This window comes from Thermobia domestica, chromosome 13, assembly GCF_964235325.1.
Source record: "Thermobia domestica chromosome 13, izTheDome1.hap1.1, whole genome shotgun sequence".
NCBI classification, from domain to species: domain Eukaryota; kingdom Metazoa; phylum Arthropoda; class Insecta; order Zygentoma; family Lepismatidae; genus Thermobia; species Thermobia domestica.
The window spans coordinates 11,722,473-11,741,128 of NC_137466.1; the positions used below are offsets into that span (position 1 = coordinate 11,722,473).

The 18,656-nt window shown below is 34.2% G+C and overlaps 1 protein-coding gene across 1 annotated transcript in view; it reads right to left on the minus strand.

The window, feature by feature from the left end:
* Positions 1-18,656, minus strand: part of LOC145669120 (pancreatic triacylglycerol lipase-like) — a 57,190-nt gene that overhangs the window by 13,890 nt on the left and 24,644 nt on the right. Inside the window, exon 5 of the mRNA XM_081737461.1 lies at positions 11,811-12,011. Within this exon, the coding sequence (XP_081593587.1) occupies positions 11,811-12,011 (201 nt within the window). The remainder of the gene's footprint in view (positions 1-11,810; positions 12,012-18,656) is intronic.

Here is an 18,656-nt window from a genome sequence, read left to right on the forward strand (position 1 = left end):
CAACTAGTATATGAACTGATAAACGAATTATACATAAAATAGCTGCGAAGAAATGTTTGTCATTTCGTGTTAAGCCATATAGGAAATATGATGTAATGGTTGTAATCTGAAGTTGGCTCATAGCAGTATAAGAGACTTAGGAATGTACATAGTCTTGAAATATCTCGGTTGCAAATAAACTTTATGCATCGGCATTAAAAGCAAATATCACTTACATGAATATCACTGACGAGGGAACCTATCCAAGTGTAACTCTGACTTTGAGTCGAGACTATGGCCGTTGGATACCTTGTCCCAAAAGAACATAACACTAAAAGGGATACATCCTCGATCCTTTGAATGAAAAATTTGTGTTCCCGGGGCACTCGCAGGGTCCCAGTGGGGTCCAAATCAAAATTTGCAACTGGAACCTGGGGGTGAAGTAGCATATTGTATGAAAGCTATTTTTAAGTAAAATAAGGCAGAACAAATCTCAACTCTATACGATAACCCTGTGCAAACGGGCAACTTGTCAAAATGTCAATACATCCTACATCAGAAAATTTATGGCCGGTTTCTAAATCCGTTAAGTTGTGACAATAACAAGACAGAAAAACACGTTTAGAAGTGCAAGGTATTGAAGTAAACCAAATTGGTGCACGGTCTCCCTCAGAGTCACACAACGGACCTTATCCAAGTATAAGTGTGACTTCGAATGATCAATGGACCATAGAATAACCATTACCATTAGATTTCGTGTCAGAGAAGAGAAAGGATGCATTGTCAATCGCAACCGTCGTGGAGGGTGAGAAGGTCCAAATGAAGGAAATATGCTTCGCCCATCGAGACCCCAAATTCACAGATTGCACCGTGAAATTTCTATCGGGCATTTTCTGATCCAGAAACATGATGGTAAAGACGAAAAGGAGTGACCTTGAAACTGTGAGGCAACTTGGAGAGGAGCGAGGTTGGAGAAAAGTGGAATAATGGTGCAGAAATAAAATATAACGGAGAGTGCTTTCGAGCGTGAAACTCTGCAGCAATTTGCTTTACTTCAATACCTTGCACTTTCAAACGTGTTTTTTTCTGTATTGTTATTGTCGCAACTTAACGGATTTAGAAGTGTGGCCATAGATTTTCTGATCGACATTTTGGGGACCGCAGTTGCTCAGTTGTAGAGCGTTCACCTCTGGGGCTTGGAGTCCTGGATTCGATCTCAGCCGCCTCCAAGTGAACTTCGTGGTGGACAAACACCGTGTGCGTGGGTTTCCTCGGGGTTCTTGCGTTTCCTCGCACTTTCTTCTTTGCACAATTTCATTCATTACTCGTCATCACCGCCTCCTTTAGCCTAACCAGCATAACCGTGGGACGTAAAACTCAAAGGTGTCATTTCATTTCATTTTTTGTATTAACATTTTGACCAGTTGCCCGTTTGAACAGGGTTATCATATAGAGTTGAGATTTGTTCTGCCTTCTTTTACTTAAAAATAGCTTTCATACAATATGCTACTTCACCCCCAGTTCCATTTGCAAATTTTGAGTTGGACCCCGCCTGGGACCCTGCGAGTGCCCCGGGGACACACATTTTTCATTCAAAAGGTGCTGGGCTTCCCACACAAATTTGATATGTATTCACTGAGTTTCCTTACCCGACTTGGTAATGTATAGTGTGGAGCTCAATTTCTAACTTTTCACGCTTATATCTCCGCAACGGTTGCGATCGAGGATGTATTCCTTTTCGTGTTATGTTCTTTTCGAACAAGGTGTCCAACGGCCATAGTCTCGACTCGAAGTCATAGTTACCCTTGGATAGGTTCCCTTGTGAGAGCTGTTAATAAACTCTCCTTAAGGAAAAGAAGAAAACTTTTTTGATACTTTTTTAAATCCAAAGTTTTAGAGAGAAGGGGTGAAGGACGAACGTAGCTTGCGGCGCTACATTATCTTCAATCTCTCGCACTGGCGGAAGTTAGTTGATATTATGCACGAAGCATACCACGAATATTCATACACGAAGGGTAAATGTACTATTCATTAAACCTTATGTTTAGATATATGAAGAAGGTGCTTCTGCTATATACCAATACTATTATAAAATTGAAGTTGTCATTACATATTTTATCATCAGGGAAATACTGATGAACCGTTTGAATTGAATTTTTGAACATCTTAGTGTCTGCCTTGAACTGTTTTTACCATGTCTGTTTGATTAAAATCCATCCTATAGGAGGAAGGAGAGGGTTCAAAGGTACAGTATGTGAATAACCTCAAAACGTAAGAGTCAATACATACACGTCTCATTAAGAGTAAGTCGACAAGGTCCCAGTGTTTTTGAAACTGCCTCTCTTAGTGGAGAAATGGGCAATTTTTATAATATTTTCTCAGTATATGCATAAAAATAACATTGATGCTGTCTGTCTTATAATTTGAAGAAAACAATTGAATCTTTTCAATTGTGATTTGGGACATAAGTACCTGGCCCGAGGCGGATTTAACACTAGTTTCATTAAAATGTATATCCTAGAGGATAGGAGGATTTAGAACATATGCCAAAACTCGAGTATCTCACGATTTCCTGATACGAGAGGAATGAAGATTGTATATAAACTCCATAAGAAAACAAGTGGATTTAGTTTCTCATCGATTTTGTGGAATTCCACTTAAGAGGGAAGAGTGAAATTTCATGAATATCTCAATTTCCCATTTTGTGTTTATAAAATTGCCAAAGCGAACGAACGAATCAACAATTTGAAAAGAACTTTTGAAAAATTGGATCGATCTGGGTTCTATTATTTCACTTTAATTGAAATGCGTATGCAAGGGATATAACAAATTTTAATCTTTGCAAAGATGATTCTATAAACGTACTCTACCCGTGCAAGTAATTGGAACTGCAGCTAGTTTATTATGCTGTAACAACATCACTTTCACTTAGATAATCCAAATGTTAATGTTTAATCAAATACTATTATTGTTGTTCAGCTATGTTTGGGAAAATACAATAAAGGAAAGATTGTCGAGCCATGGATCTGGCTATTTCATCCTTTCTGTCTTCATTCTATGGCGCTAAGCCATTGATCGAGACCATTCTCCAACAAGATCTTAGCCTAGTATCGGATTCGAATGTCAACGATAGCATTGCTAAGTGGTCATCTATAGTGGGATCAGATCCCCCTGACCTTGATAAGAGAGGACTACAATCCTCTTGGGACGATCCTCTTATAAATCATCACTTTTCAGCTCTGCTTCAGTCATCCGATAACCCAGAAGATAAGGCCAGATTTCTAGCTACATCATCTCCAGAAGCAGGCGTTTGGCTCCATGCTATCCCGTCACCTTCTTTAGGATTACATCTTCCCAATGGCAGTTTTCGAATTGCCAGTGCACTGCGTTTGGGAGCAGATGTTTGCGAGCAACACAGATGTCCTGCCTGTAGAAGTGTCGTAGACAAGAAGGGCCTTCATGGACTCTCCTGTGCCAATAGTGCGGGCAGACATTCACGCCACTTCAGCGTCAACGACATTATCATGAGGGCACTAATTTCAGCAGGCGTTCCTTCTATATGTGAACCGTTGGGATGCAGTCGTGCAGACGGCAAGAGGCCAGATGGTATGACTCTAATACCGTGGAAGAAAGGAAAAGCACTTCTATGGGATTTTACTTGTTCCGACACCTTCGCCCCTTCAAATATACATTCTTCCTCAGCACAAGCTGGCAACGTGGCTGCTCGCCGGGAAACAGAAAAGCGCAGGAAATATAGCAATTTACTCGACAAATATCATTTTGTCGCTATAGCTGTCGAATCGTGTGGTTCATGGGGTCCCGAAGGCCTTAACTTTATAAAAGAAGTTGGTCACCGCATTCGTTTATCGTCAGGAGACGCTAGAGCAACCTCGTTTCTACTGCAACGCATCAGTATGGCAGTACAAAGAGGGAACGTTGCATCAGTTTTGGGAACGCTACCCTCTGGTAAGGAACTGGAGGAGATCTTTTGTTTGTAATCTCGGCGAAGGTTTGAGGATGCTGTTGCGAGGCTTATCACAATAACGTGTATTAGTGAATAATTATATTTTAATAATCTGTAAAATGTAAATTGTGCACTGTTCAAGGAATGTAATATTTTGTAGTTTTGCCAGCGGACTTAATGCAAAGTGGGGTCTTATTTTTGTCTAATTTCTAATTTTAATTAACTTTGAATGCTACAAATTTGAATGAGGCCGTCGGTTTAACAATATTTTATTGTTAAATTTTAATGTAAATAATTAGGCAAAAATTGCTTTGTTGTTACAATAGATAAAGGAAAGATGCATTCAATTAAAATTTTACAAAGCAATCCTGAAAGCTAACCTGCCGAATATCATAACCTGATGCGACTACATTTAGAAACTAAAACAACGGAGTATTCAGCAAAGTGGTACTAATTTGAGAATCCATGTAAGAACTTCGATTATGGACTTACGACAGGTTATCGAATATCGAAACACGAAACTTACTATGGAAACGTCTGTTCGAAAAATACGAAAGTATTTTACAAAATATTAAAATATTTCGAAACGAAGACTCAACACTGAAGTCTAAGTACACGTGAAAATTAAACTACCTAACTGTGAGTGAACATAAAACTCTATTTGAAGGAACGTTTGGATCCAGAATTTTTTCTCGTTATAGTGGAAAACTCTCTTTGAACAAAATGGACAATTCCGTTAAAACCGAGTTGTGTGATCACTTTACCATATCCCGAAAAAGAAGGAAATTTCTTCTTTCTTCGAAAGGTTCATATTCCTCTAGCTAAAATGTGATTTCTACCCTGACTGAAACTAGAGAGAATACGTCAAAAGATAACGTTAATTAGAAACATAGAAATGTAATTACTATGAAATTCGTCGAGCTTCAAACAAGACATAATTCAACTATAACTTTATTTAAATTTACAAGATATAGAGCAATTCACTCAACTATCGACCGAAATTATCTTTTAGTCATTATCTTTTATTTTTAATTTTTTGTTTTATTTATGTTTTTTTACAGAAGCTGACTAAAAAGCACCAGAAGACTCATTAATGTACGGGAGAAGGTCATTGCTGATGGCTCTACATGTTGTATTAGTTTTACATCTCTACTCATTCATTATCAACAAACAGTAATGGAAGGGGTCATGGCCTCTATGACCTGTGACCCAAAAACAAGGGTGTCTACAATCAAGCTTTAGGGTGGAAGTTACGCCAATGAGAATATTTGGGGCGGGACAATTTTTCACTGAAAATAGAATAATAAAACTGTAAAATTGTCCATTTGATGAGAAAGTTATAGATGGGAGAACAATGATAAATATTGAAGGAGAAAGTGAATTTGGAGAGGGGAAATGGTATATTTTGAGAAGAATGTAAATTCTTTTGGAAGTTGGTTGGGTTCAATCCTTTCAGAAAATAGACACCCTTTTCTGAGACTACGCAACTTCGTCGTACACACGGACAATCTCGACCCTGCTAATATAATAGAATTATAATGATTGCCACCACCCAAGCACGTTGCCAGAAATTTAAAGTTAAAAAGAGTTATATATATATATATATATATATATATATATATATATATATATATATATATATATATATATATATATATATATATATCGATATATATTAAGAATTAATTCTTGAATTAACTGCACAAAGAGATTTATTGTGCATTAAAAACAGTGCATTTTCTACGTGTAAATCATACATTTACCAATTAGAATCTAATGTGTATGAGACATTGCATTTGTTACAAGAATATAATACTGTAAAAATGAAAAAAAAGTATTTAAATGCACTTGAAGTCTCAGGTATTCCCCTGATATTTAGTGTTACTCAAAAAATTAAGATAGTAGTAGAGTTAAAGAAGTATTTTCCTCTCTCCACTGCTAGCCATCACATCAATCACCTTTTCAACATCAGGCGATAACTGGGAATGAATGGATAACAATGCAAGTCCTGTAAACTGTTCACCACCCATCTTGTTTCAGAGATATGGTGTGGTTCTTTTCAATGAAAAAAGGATCTTTCTACTGATGCTGTCGAAACAGACAAGCAGCGAAAATTCGGAGTAGCTTGCTGATTGACGGAAAGTAGGCTGGATCACATGCATCTAATACATCCACTATGTCGAGAGGTTTGCTTGGTTCTGATCGCCATTTTTACACCATAGTCTGTACTCTGCTTTGATGGTAGGTTCAGAAACAAAAGTTACCCAATAGAATTCAATATTTGAAAAGTCTTGCAGCTTTCTTTCACCAGTATTTTTTCGAAGGAGAATCTCTAGAGAAGATAACATATGTTTGTTATCAGAAAATCTTACTTTGAGTCCAGAGATTAAATCATCGAAACATGGTAAAAGTATTGATCTTCTAAAATACTCTTCTGGAGAACAACTTGGTGGATTTGACCTCCTCATTTGTTCGCCAATCACCCGAGAGACCTAGATTTCACTTTACAATGTTTCCTTTGCTAATTTGGAACAAGATTTGGAAATATCACTGAACTGTGAGTCAGCAGTTTCTCGCACTCTTTCCAGCTTTTTTGTTACTAGTTCAGCATATTGAACAACAGTTGCCAAATCATGGTTCGGATTTTGAAGATAGGCCGACAATGATAGAGTAAAACTAAAAATCAGACTCACACGTTTTCATTGACACCAAAAATAACCTTTCTCTATGAAAGCCAAAAGTGTCGACGCAGTTTGTGCCACAGTTCGGTGGGTCATAGGTAAATCTCTCAAGGTCACAACTATTGGTTCAAACAGGTCACAGAATACATTCAATGAGCTGTGAAGTTGTATGAATCTTGTCTCACTCATACTGACGAGTAGTTTTTTCTTGCTCTCTGGTGTAAGTTTTTCTATATTTACTTTCAGTTTCTCACGCCAGGAACAGATAAAGAATAAGAAAGCAATAAATTCAGCCGGTGAGAAGCACAGTGGACGTAGGTAGCTTTTGGAAACTGCGCTTTTATTCTAGCTTTTACACCACTAATTTTCCCTACCATGTTGGCTGCTCCATCATATCCCTGTCCAACAAGATAGTCCAGATATAATCTAACATATTTGTACTTATTCAAAATTGTCTTACTGATGGCTTCGGCACTCAAATCATATAGTTAAAAAACTCAAGAAATCCTCTCTCAATGTGCTTTCATAAGTGTAACGAACACAACAGAAACTGTTGTTTTCCACTCACGTCCAATGTTTCATCTCCTAAAATGGAGAAATATTTGTTTTGATTTACTCCATTTACTATTTCTTGTTGTATGAGGTTTCCACAACCTTCTATTATCTCATTTTAACTTTCAGGACTTAAGTAAGTTACATTCTTGGGACTGTTTATTACGTACATGTTTTCGCAAAATTTCGTCATAAGGTGCTCTAAATCGCAACAATGCCCGAAATTTCGCATCCTTTGAAGCGTTTTTTTCTAGAGATAAGGGACCACTGTCTTTGTCACCTGTTAAAGACAACTCTTGTTCTCCACAAAAATTGACAGTTTCCACTGAAGCTCTCAAAGCCGCTGTGTTTTGTTCTTTTTCCTTTCCTTTTTGTTCATTCAGTTGCGTAAGAACAGCCTCCATTTTTGATGTCATGATCTTTAGCAAATTTTTCGTTGCCAATGTTGGAAACTGAGGGAATTTTCTGTTCTCTTAATCTTTCAGTTGTGTCTTTCCAATTGTCGAAAGGTGTTTCAACTTTCCAACATTCTAACTTTCTGATGCAGGCTTTTTCTGCATACTCTGACGAGAATATAACACAGTATTTACAGTAGGCTCCCCATTTCATAGGAGAAAATACTAGCCATTCTCATTTTGTCATCCAGTCTCTCTGAAAACGCAATTCCCTTCTTCCATAACATCGAGTCTGGAAAATGAAAGATGTATCAGGTACAAGCACATTAGTCAATACAGTTTTTCTTTGTTGATCTGTGAAGGGAGGGATTTGTTAGATTCGAATTAAAGACATAGTCCGAAACTTCGCCGATGTCTGGGAAATTAACACTCACAACAGCTTCTGCACTTTCACTTGTCGTTGCGTACACTTCACACTATTTCTCAGATACAGTTTTCTCTATTCTCACTTCGGCTTCAGTCACAGATACAGATTTTACCGTTGAATCACTAACAAACAACGACTTTATCACTCACAACAACCCCTGTTTATCTTTCTTTCCTACTCTCTTCAATTTCATCTGTAGCTATTTTCTTCGACACAGGTTTAAAGAAACTATTTATTCCCTTCATTTTATAGGCAGGTAATGCACAGGCACAGGGGCCGTACGCCCTTCTTACAAAAATTTACTTCACTTCTTGTTTTGAACTACTAGTGAAGAACTAAGGGAACCGCATTTTATACTGCTTCGAACAAACATTTTACTCTTGTATTTTTAGGGGTGTGTCTAATTTACTGACCAGAACATATTCTTGGCCACCGCCAAAACTATGAGGGCCACCAACTTAACATTTTCAGCAAATATATCCCTCAACACCAACAATATATCCATGTTCGAGAAAGATCTCAATGTATTGTTTGCGCCATATAGCGGCTCCGTTTGTCTACCAGTTATTAATTGCTGGGATTTACATTTCTCCTCACTGTGTGAGAATTCTGAGGGCGCCGCTCCGAGTGTTCAGCAGAAAATCAGTACCCATTATTAAGGCGCAAGTTACGTCACGATTTGAACGTAGGAAACAGCATTACTTATTCGCCTTTGTAATAAACTATCTGACTTAAATTTCGCATCGTATTATTATTATCTAATCGTATACTGTTGTTATTAGAAAAGACAGAATTCATTACAAAACATATTGCAATGAATTTTGAGTGATTTATTTTAAGAAAATAATTTTAGAAAAAACTTTTGTAAGTGAAAACACTTTGAATTCCTAAAATTTGTTAATGAAGATGGCAATAAAATAGTTAATATTTACTGAAAGTACATTGTTATAATAATAATAATAATAATAATAATAATAATAATAATAATAATAATAATAATAATAATAATAATAATAATAATAATAATAATAATAATAATAATAATAATAATTTATTAATTTAATAATTTATGGTATGCCAGATAGTAACTCAAAGTAGGCCATAGGTAGGTACTGAAAACTGACCCTTAAATGTATAAGTTTAATATTTAGAATGTATCTGTGTTTTTTTTTTCTTAATTTATCTTGCCCTATTTTCTTTCTTTTTTTTAGTGGTTTCCCTCTTCTTCTTTATGAAAATTTCGGGTGAGTGACATGTCCCACCTGTTCCCCCTGGCTACTTGCCTGCCACCAAATCTTTCTTCTAAGCCTATAATTTCCTTTCTCCCTATGTTTGTATTTAAAAGTAGTAGCCTACACCATAAAAGAAAGGTGCAAGGCATACTGTAGAAAAGGCCGTGAGAATCAGAGGTTACATTGTTTTTTTCTTATCACGAATGTCAAAGTTTAAGCGAGCGTGCCTCCAATACCTAAAAAAAAAAAAAACATCTCGTATAAAATGTGAACCATTCCGTCGAGCCCACACAGTATTTTGATACTTCTCTCTATAACGTGTGTTTAGCCACTGCATTATTTTTCAGAGCAGGAAGAAGAATAAATATAGAATGTTCAAAACATCTTAACTTGATTAAGTACTGTACTCTCACGTTGCGTGTGAAATACGTGAGTACTCGGGCTCCAATAATGAACATTATTAATCCACAATAAAATTGAAGAGTAATGCAATGGAGTTCATATAATTTCGGGTTCTTCTGTTTTACAGATTTTGTTTGCTCGAACAGAGGCCCAGGTCACCGTCACCTGAGAAACAAAAAGTCACCAAAGTCACCCATGCCAAGCCCTCGTCTTTCCAGGAATAGTTCCGACACGAACTATTGCTCTAGTGAATAGCAACTATATAACCTATGACATCTCTTAATGATCGAAAACAAATGCACCTACTTATTACTTCTAAACTCCTACTTTGGAAAAATATTTTACATGTATAAATTGACTGCAAATGAACTCTCCGTCCCAAGTGCGACGTTTCTAAAGAGTAAGAAAATGAAAACTTGTGATTACCTAGTTCACTAAAATAGTCGCTGTCCGTAACTATGTTCGTTTTGCTATCGCTTTTCCAGCGATTGGAGCCCTGTTTCGAAAGACTGTTCAACAGTGCATTGCGTCCTGACATTGTGGGTACTCCAGACTGTTTGCTGGACGTGTTCGGAGATTATGCAGTGCAATGAAAAGATAGTGAAAAGATAAAAATACTTCAGACTAACGTCCAATGATTATGCTCTTTAGGCTAAGGGAGACGAAGTCAAGTAAATGATGAAAGAAGCGATGGAATATGTAAGGAAACTAGGGTCTGAATTCAATACAACGCTGGTTTCTACTGTCTAGCAATAGGACAAGAGGCCGAGATACTGTTTAGGAATGCTAACTTGAATTTACCTTAGGGTAAATTCATGCATAAAATACCTCGCGATCAAGGTAGAGGTTTAAGTCGCCGTCACTACCTCGATGTCTAGATCGGGATGGATGAAGGGCGCACATAGCGAGAGGGTCGCACCGTCGCTGTTAAGTTGTCAGTTTAAGGAGAAACATTGCTGTGACACATGTGAACTTATTCCGTCAGTGCATAAAAATCACTGCGAAACCACATTTTGAAATTGAAAGGACCAAACAGTTTATAAATTGGGATGGACGCGAGACGAGATATAAGAAATGCCAAAGTCTCGTCTCTTGTTTTGCAAAAATATTTGAGTCTCATCTCTTATTCATCTCTATCAATACTAAATCAAAGCCTTTTACCTTTTATTCAATTTTTTGTGAAAAAATGCCCTCCTTCAGCACTCAGGCGAGAAGTCTTTTTCCAGTAAAATTTAATAAATAAATCAGGTATGACTTGAGGTGTCGAGGTGGAGGTGGTATTAACTGCAGTAATGGAAGATTTCTCACTGTAATTCCATTATTCGACGTTTCCTCCCTATGGATACGTGCCTTACTTTACAGGTATTTCTTTACCTTATATCAATAACGAATTTAGAAGAAACCCTTTTTATTAATCTCGGAATTTGGGGGGGGGGGTTGGAGTTTTTAAGCATTGCTTTTAAACATTGCTTTATTGCTGGAACATTCCTCATTAGTTCTATTAATATGTCTTTCATAATCAAATATATTAGTGCACGAAAACTTCTCGAGCATAGACACACACAATCCTCTGCAGACGAAATTCTAAACAAATGAAGACTTTATCCATGCAGCGCTTCAGGAAGAACCAATGAGAACACGAGCCGCAGCGATGCTTCCGCTGAACATAGATTTAAAAACAAACTCAGTTGCTCATCATCGTGACCACTAATTCACCCTCGCGGTCGACATCTTCGGCATGCGCTTAACCCATTTGAATCCATGTATTTGTGCCAGTATCGAGGGTGCGATCGCGACTTAAACCTCGACCTCGAACGCGAGGTTTCTTTGGCATGTCCCTACCCTTACATTCTTAACACTTGTTTTTATCTAAACAAACAATTCGAAGCTTCAGGGGTGCCAGATCCTCTCTGGCCACTTCTTAGCCTACAAGCGTGTTTCTAGTCCTGAGCGAGCAATAATGTACAGTTTTCTTTTTTTGTTTAAGCTGACAGCAATCACGTAAGACGATCACTTTACATGAGTTTTCTTTCAACATCTATAGAATCAAAACATTTTTTAGAATTTCATCCATTCTGCTCTAGCAACGTAATTTAATTTTCTGCTTGTTATTTTACCTTTAGACAAAACATTTTAATTTTATTCTTATTAGGGCAATATGTTTCTAAAGTAACTTACGCTCCACTCGGTTCGCTGATCATTGCAATGTATATTTTTCTTACGTGAAGATAATTAACACAGCCAGAGCAACTTCTTCTGGTTGGTAAGGGACTTTCTGAAACGAATGTCCAGTTCAATAAGATGGAGACTATGTTTCCCTTCCTCATGTTGCTTGTACCAAGGAAAGTATGGTTTTCACCGGGATGAAACTCTCTGGCACTGTTGAAAAAGAAAGTTCTTTAGAAAAAAGATTTAAAATAGTAGTAATAATAATAAAAACTCAACAGAATGTCTAGCTTATGGGACAGAGAGAGAGAGAGAGAGAGAGAGAGAGAGAGGATGTGCATAAGGTCCATTGTCTTTAATAACTTACGTATTAAAATATGTTTGGATATTAAATACCAGTAAGCTGCAATTCAGACATGGTGATATCGTAGAATACTTCTACTGTGAAAATTATTAATGTAAGACATTTGTATATTTTACATATTTTATGTAAGTGCCTGTACCAGAAGACATAGGAGTGAGTAAAAATGTTTCTAAGTATAATTTTCTTTCGAAAATTACTCGATCATTAAGTCATAAATTTTGAGAGAAAATTTATTGTGATAGAATTAAACAGCATTCAATTTAACGCGCTTTTAGTTCATAGTTCCAGATACAAGTAATCGAACTCGAAACTTGTTCAAATATCCACTATGTTAAAACCTAAGGAATCACTCCAGAAGAGAATAGTTCTTGTTTCCATGAAAACGAAGTATTCAAATTAATAATGTTTGTTGTGATTTTGTGACCTAGCTGAATGTATATGGAGAACTGTGAATACTCAGTGCGTCTAATAACCAAATTTCAGATTATTTAATCAAGATTTAACTTAATTATTCTTAATTTTGTTGATTGCTTCCTTAAGCCCATTAGGAACATATGGTGTATTTATGGAGTTGACTGTGCCTTATGTAGTTCATATGGACGTGGTGTCGTGATTTAAATTAACAGAAGGAATCAAAACGTGGTGTTTGATGAAATTTTATTAAGTTAGATTAAGTTCTTAACTTTAAAAGCTAAGAAAACTCAAAATGTAAATAAAACATCTGTAAATAAACGAGTGTATAGGAAGGTTATTGGTTGTAAAGAATTCTCATAATACCGTGTATATTGACCACCGAAATCGATTTGGTCAAGGTCAAAGATCATTAGTTGAAAAGTTTGAACAATTTGATCCAATGGCAGCGAAGATACGGATGTTTAAAACTGGGATGTGAATTGGGTGTTTGACCTTCCGTTTTTGGCAATAACAGTAGCAGTATAGAGCTTGCATAGCTATTTGATGACAGAAGACCTGTATTAATCTTCTACTTAAGAATGTTTACAACTCTGGGAGTCATATTACGTTTTGAGCTATTATAGTGCCGAAGTCGTCGTGGTAATCTTCTGTGTTTGAACAATCCTTGCTGATGGCTTACTGGCAGCAAATGCAGTTGTAATAATTGAATACACTGTAACAGGAATAAATAAATTGATGAACCCTGTAGAAGCTGATAATAGAATTGATAACGTAATAAGAGTAATATAAACACATTTTATTCTCTTAAACTTCCTTTTGTTTTTCATTAATAACTTCTCAAGATTTAATATAGTATCTTCAATTAACGCAATTAAATTCTCACGTGGAATGTTATCTGGAATAGTCATTTTATTAAATAAGTTTTTATGATATTGTCATAAAAACACTTACAAACTAAACAAATCTAATAAACATATAATTGATTTATATCTTCTCAATTATTTTTTCTTTCTCAACATCATACTCTAAATTTTTCTTACCAATCATAACAACATAGCAAATTGTTTTATCTGGTACATCGCTTTCAAAATTAACAGTCAGTTTCAAATTAGTTCTATCACTTACAGTTACTGATTTATGCTTGCTTGTGTTAATTACGAACATCGGCCTATTTTCTAAAAATTCTTTAGGATAATAAAACATCTCAGTATTTCCAATTGTAGCTCGCTTATATACCGTATACATTTCATAAACTTTCAAATACTTATGTTTTGCAAAATCTAAGTTTAAAGATTCTAATGGGAAAGATTCATTTCTAGAATTACGAAAATGGATATTCTGAACTTTACAATGATCAAAATAGCTTGAATCTCTTTCTTGATTATCATTTCTATCAGTTTGGAAAAAGGCGATCACAAAATTAGGCATATCAAATTCACTTGAGTTAAATTGTGTGGTTAAATCGAATTCTAAATATTTACCACTAACTGATTTCTGCAAACATTGATACGTGTTGAATGAAATAGGAATCTTACCTTCTTTTAACATATTAGATCTTAACAAGGTGTCATAGTTAGGTTCATAATTAACAATAGACATTCTTAACTCCATATTTGTAATCTTAATTTTACCTGGATGCGGTTGATCATTCTCATATGTTCCATCCTGCTTTTTTGTTTTCCAAATAGCAAATGCATTATCATCAGAACCACTTCTTTTAAATGTATATTTCAATCCTCCCTTCCACATAATATCTTTAAAATCTGAACAAAATCCTGGCAAAAGTCTTAGCAAAAACACTATTTCTTCATCTGTTCTTGCCCACGTAATTCCTTCCCATCCACATTCATCATAGTGATTTGCCTCTGGTTTTGAAATCGTACATGTGTTTACAGCTGTTGAAGTTAAACCAGGATAATCTATAATATCTAATATCTGTCCATGCTTACTAACTTGAATTTGAGAAAACAAATGTGGGAAGAAATTATTAATAAGTCCAATATTTTGACCAGTAGTATATTCTCCATCAGCATCTCTACCTCTAATTTCAAAAGTTACATAAATATCAGCATAATAAGGATGTATAAGCCATCACCCACGTCAATATCAAATTCAATAGACCTGTTTGGCTTATTTAAATTCTCGATTGTTTCTTGATTAGGTTTAAAGGATTGTAATTCATATGATTCTATCTTATCCATATTTATTATAAAAAAATATTTGTAATCGTTTTATGAATTAAACCAATAAAAACTGAAATATAACTTCTCCAAATATCCTTATTCCTATTCACTTGACTAATAATTTCTGAAAAACTATACCCATCTGTAAACATTTTTAACACTGTAATGCATAAATGTCCACAAATTACCTCGTTAAAATGTTGTATACGGCTGCTATTGTACTCTATATTATAACCAAGATATTTTACGAGTGTTTTTGGTGGATTACCTCCAAATGAATCAAACACATACTTTCTATTTCCTTTTTTCCAATAACAAATCCAATGCGTTCCTATATTTTTAGACGTATCAAAATTAACAATACCACACTCATTCTTCCTTGGATGTTTAGGCAATTCATCACTCATAAATACACCTCTAAAGTTTCTTATCTTAAGTTTTTTAACAAGTTGTATTAGGTCTAAATTACTTAAAGGTTTATTTTTTCTTTTTCTTTACTGTTTTGGAATTTACGTTTTTTGAAATCTTACCACCTTGTTTTTCTTCCATTGCTAAGTTATGTCGCTTTTGTTCTTCTAATTCCATTTTATTCTTTTTTGCATCATCTACAGTCTTAGCAATAGCAGCCGCACCTCCAGCAACAGAACCTAGAGCACCTATTAAAGCTAAAATCGTTGGAATAGTAAATATAAAACCACCATAATGAACTTTATTATCATTTGCCTTCATTTCTTTGTTTATTTTCTTAAGTTGTGGTATAGAAAGAGATAGAGACATACATTGTCCTTTACTTAGTTTTGCTTCCTTTTGTTTGAGTTGTTTGTTAGTTAAAATGTAAACTATATTTAATTGTTTAAGTTCCTGATTAGGAATCGTAAATGTAAAACCTTTTAACTGCATATTTATTATATAATTAAAAGCTTTTTATGAAAAAATTTCCATAAAAAGTACATATAAACCTAAATCTAAAAATATTTATAAACCTAAACTAAATCTTACTTATAAACCCAAACCAAATCTTACTTTTGTATTCATCACTAAAGCAGTTCCAAGAGCAGGTAGTTTTTCAGTTATTAAATTAGCATCTTTAGCAAAAACTCTTTCCCAAGCTTTATTTTCTAATTCCTTATCTGCAATATGTCTTGATTCTGTATCTTTATTATCCCTATAGTATATATCATGTTCTTTACAAGCCTCATCTAATTTGTTAATACCTTCATCACCTCTTTCTAATCTTTCTTGAAGTTTTGTACCCGGACCGCAAAATCTAAAACCTGGAATATGCAACTCAAATGGAAGTTATTAATCAAATCATTTACTAATCCTTTTCCATACTTTTCACTATTCCAAAATTTTGGTGGCAACGTATTCAATATCTTTATCAAATAACCTATACCTTTTGGATAATTAGGTATAAATTGTGCAAGTTTAGAATTAATCATATCCATAATACCTACTTTCTCATTATAAAAGTTATCATTTCCAGATTTTTCTTCCCCATCAATAACAATCAAGCGATCAATCAGTTTTCTCACATCATCCATCCATATGTATTCTTTTGATAATTCGTTATATACCTTTTCCTTCTCCAGATTTTGGTGTCTTTTTTGAAGGTGTTGTTGGTTTTATATATTCATCCCAAATAGGTTTGATAATTTCTTTATATTTTTTACCTTTACTAGATTTTTGTTTTCTTGTATTCGGATCATTATTATGAAATGCAACACTAGAATCAAGTACTATTTGTTTATATTTTTCTAGATCATCATCATTATAATTTGTTGGATTATGTTTTGTCAATAATTCCCATAAACCTTCTGTTCCTGTATAATGTCGATTATTAATAACTAAATCATCACCATGAATTTTAACTTCCGCATTTCCTATCATATGTATAATTTTCCCATCCTCATCATATGGTTGTATTCCAAAACTTTTATCATGTCTAGTTGCATAATATCTTGAGGCAATCTTACCAAAATGAGTTGTTGCTAAAGATTCTATTCCTTCTACTTTATATTTAATTTGTTTTTTCATGTGTTTTATTTCTTCTGTTATAGGCGTATCACTTTCATTTATAGAACTATCATACATAGGTGGTGTTTCTAATAAGCTTGAATCCACTCTAGCACTTTTATACGCAACTGGAACTAACTCTTGAATTAGATTTTTATTTTCTTCTGCTACTTTTGATATATCTTGCCCTAAATCTTTAATTGCATCAATAACAGGCTGATCTTGTTCTTTAAATTTTTCATACTTACTTCGATTACTTTGTTTAATTTCCTTAAATCTTTTAATAAGTTCTTCTTTTAACTTAATATACTTCTTAGCTTTATTAACATCCATTTATTATATAAAGAAAAAATAAAAACATAACATAACATAACATTACATTAACATAACATAACATAACATATACGTTCACCTGCATTCATATACGTTTTGTTTACACTTTTAGAAATTCTTTAATTTTATTTCTATATTTACCATTATTCACCTTCCTAGTCATATCTATTGTTAAGAAACCATGTTCTTCACTCCAACACTTATTATATAATGATTGTAATTTTTCAAACGACATATCAGATGCAACAAATTCATCATATATATGTTTTAAATTTACATTGTCCTGTCTAAATATACAAAGAAAGTTTAAGTTGTCCCTAATTAATTGTTTTGGCACTTTAGAATATGTTTGTCCAAGATAGAAACAGTTCAAACCCTTATGACGACCTCGACTAAAATACTCTCTAACGTGGTTTTGTTCTTCTAATATGAAATCATCAAATACTACCACAGAATAGTCCTCACATTCATCTAATGGAATAATCTCTTAATGTTTCCTTTTATTATTGCTACTGTATCTTTAATATTACGTTCTATATCTCGAAAAAGTTGTATTAAGTGTTGGTACTTAGGTTGATTTAAACTTTTAGAATAGATATAAACATTTGCATATTTTAACCATTTAGGTGCTAACAAAAAATTATCAATCGTTAACGTTGTTTTACCACATTCACTAGGCCCAACTATTAAACATCTTATATCATCAGGTAACAACTCACCATTCCTCTTTCTCTTCGCTGTTTTTTCTGTTAACCTTACTTTAATATCCCAATTATCCATATTAGTTATTTATTATATAATAAATGAAAGTATTTAATTTAAATGGTTATTCATCTGTATTAAATATGTATTTGCACTACCCATTTGAAAACGATTTAGAAGTAGCTGTTGCAGGATTTTGCATAACATACTTAACACCAAACATTACAGAAAAGAACAACAAATTAACATTTTGCAGTGAAGAACCTGAAGTTACAAGACAAGCCATAGTTCAACCTGGTCAATATAGTTTAAAAGAATTAGAATATATTAAATCAAACCTTCCATTCTACACTGATGAATTCAAAGATACTTTTGAAATTACAGAAGACAGGAAAAGAAATAGAGTTAAAATATTTAGTGAGGTTTGTGATATAACCTTAGATACCATTAATACTGTATTAGGTTTTAGTGAGAAAAAGTTAACTAATAATATAGAACATGTTGGGGATAAGCCACCAAAGTTTCATCCGTTTGATACTATAAATATTCACTGTGATTTAGCAGAAGGTATGATTTTAAAACACGATGACACAACACACAACGAAACAGACTTAATTGCAACATTTAGAACAAATGCAGAGTTTAGAGAACCAATTATATATGAACCTAATGAAAAGATATTTTTCCCAATACATCACAATAAATTTAATAATTTCAAAGTTTCAATTAAAGATGAGAATTGTGATTTGATTGATTTTGGTGGAGCTCGTATAACTGTTTTACTTGCTGTTAAATAATTTGAATTGTTATATAATAAATATGGACATCTTTGGTAATACTAAAAGG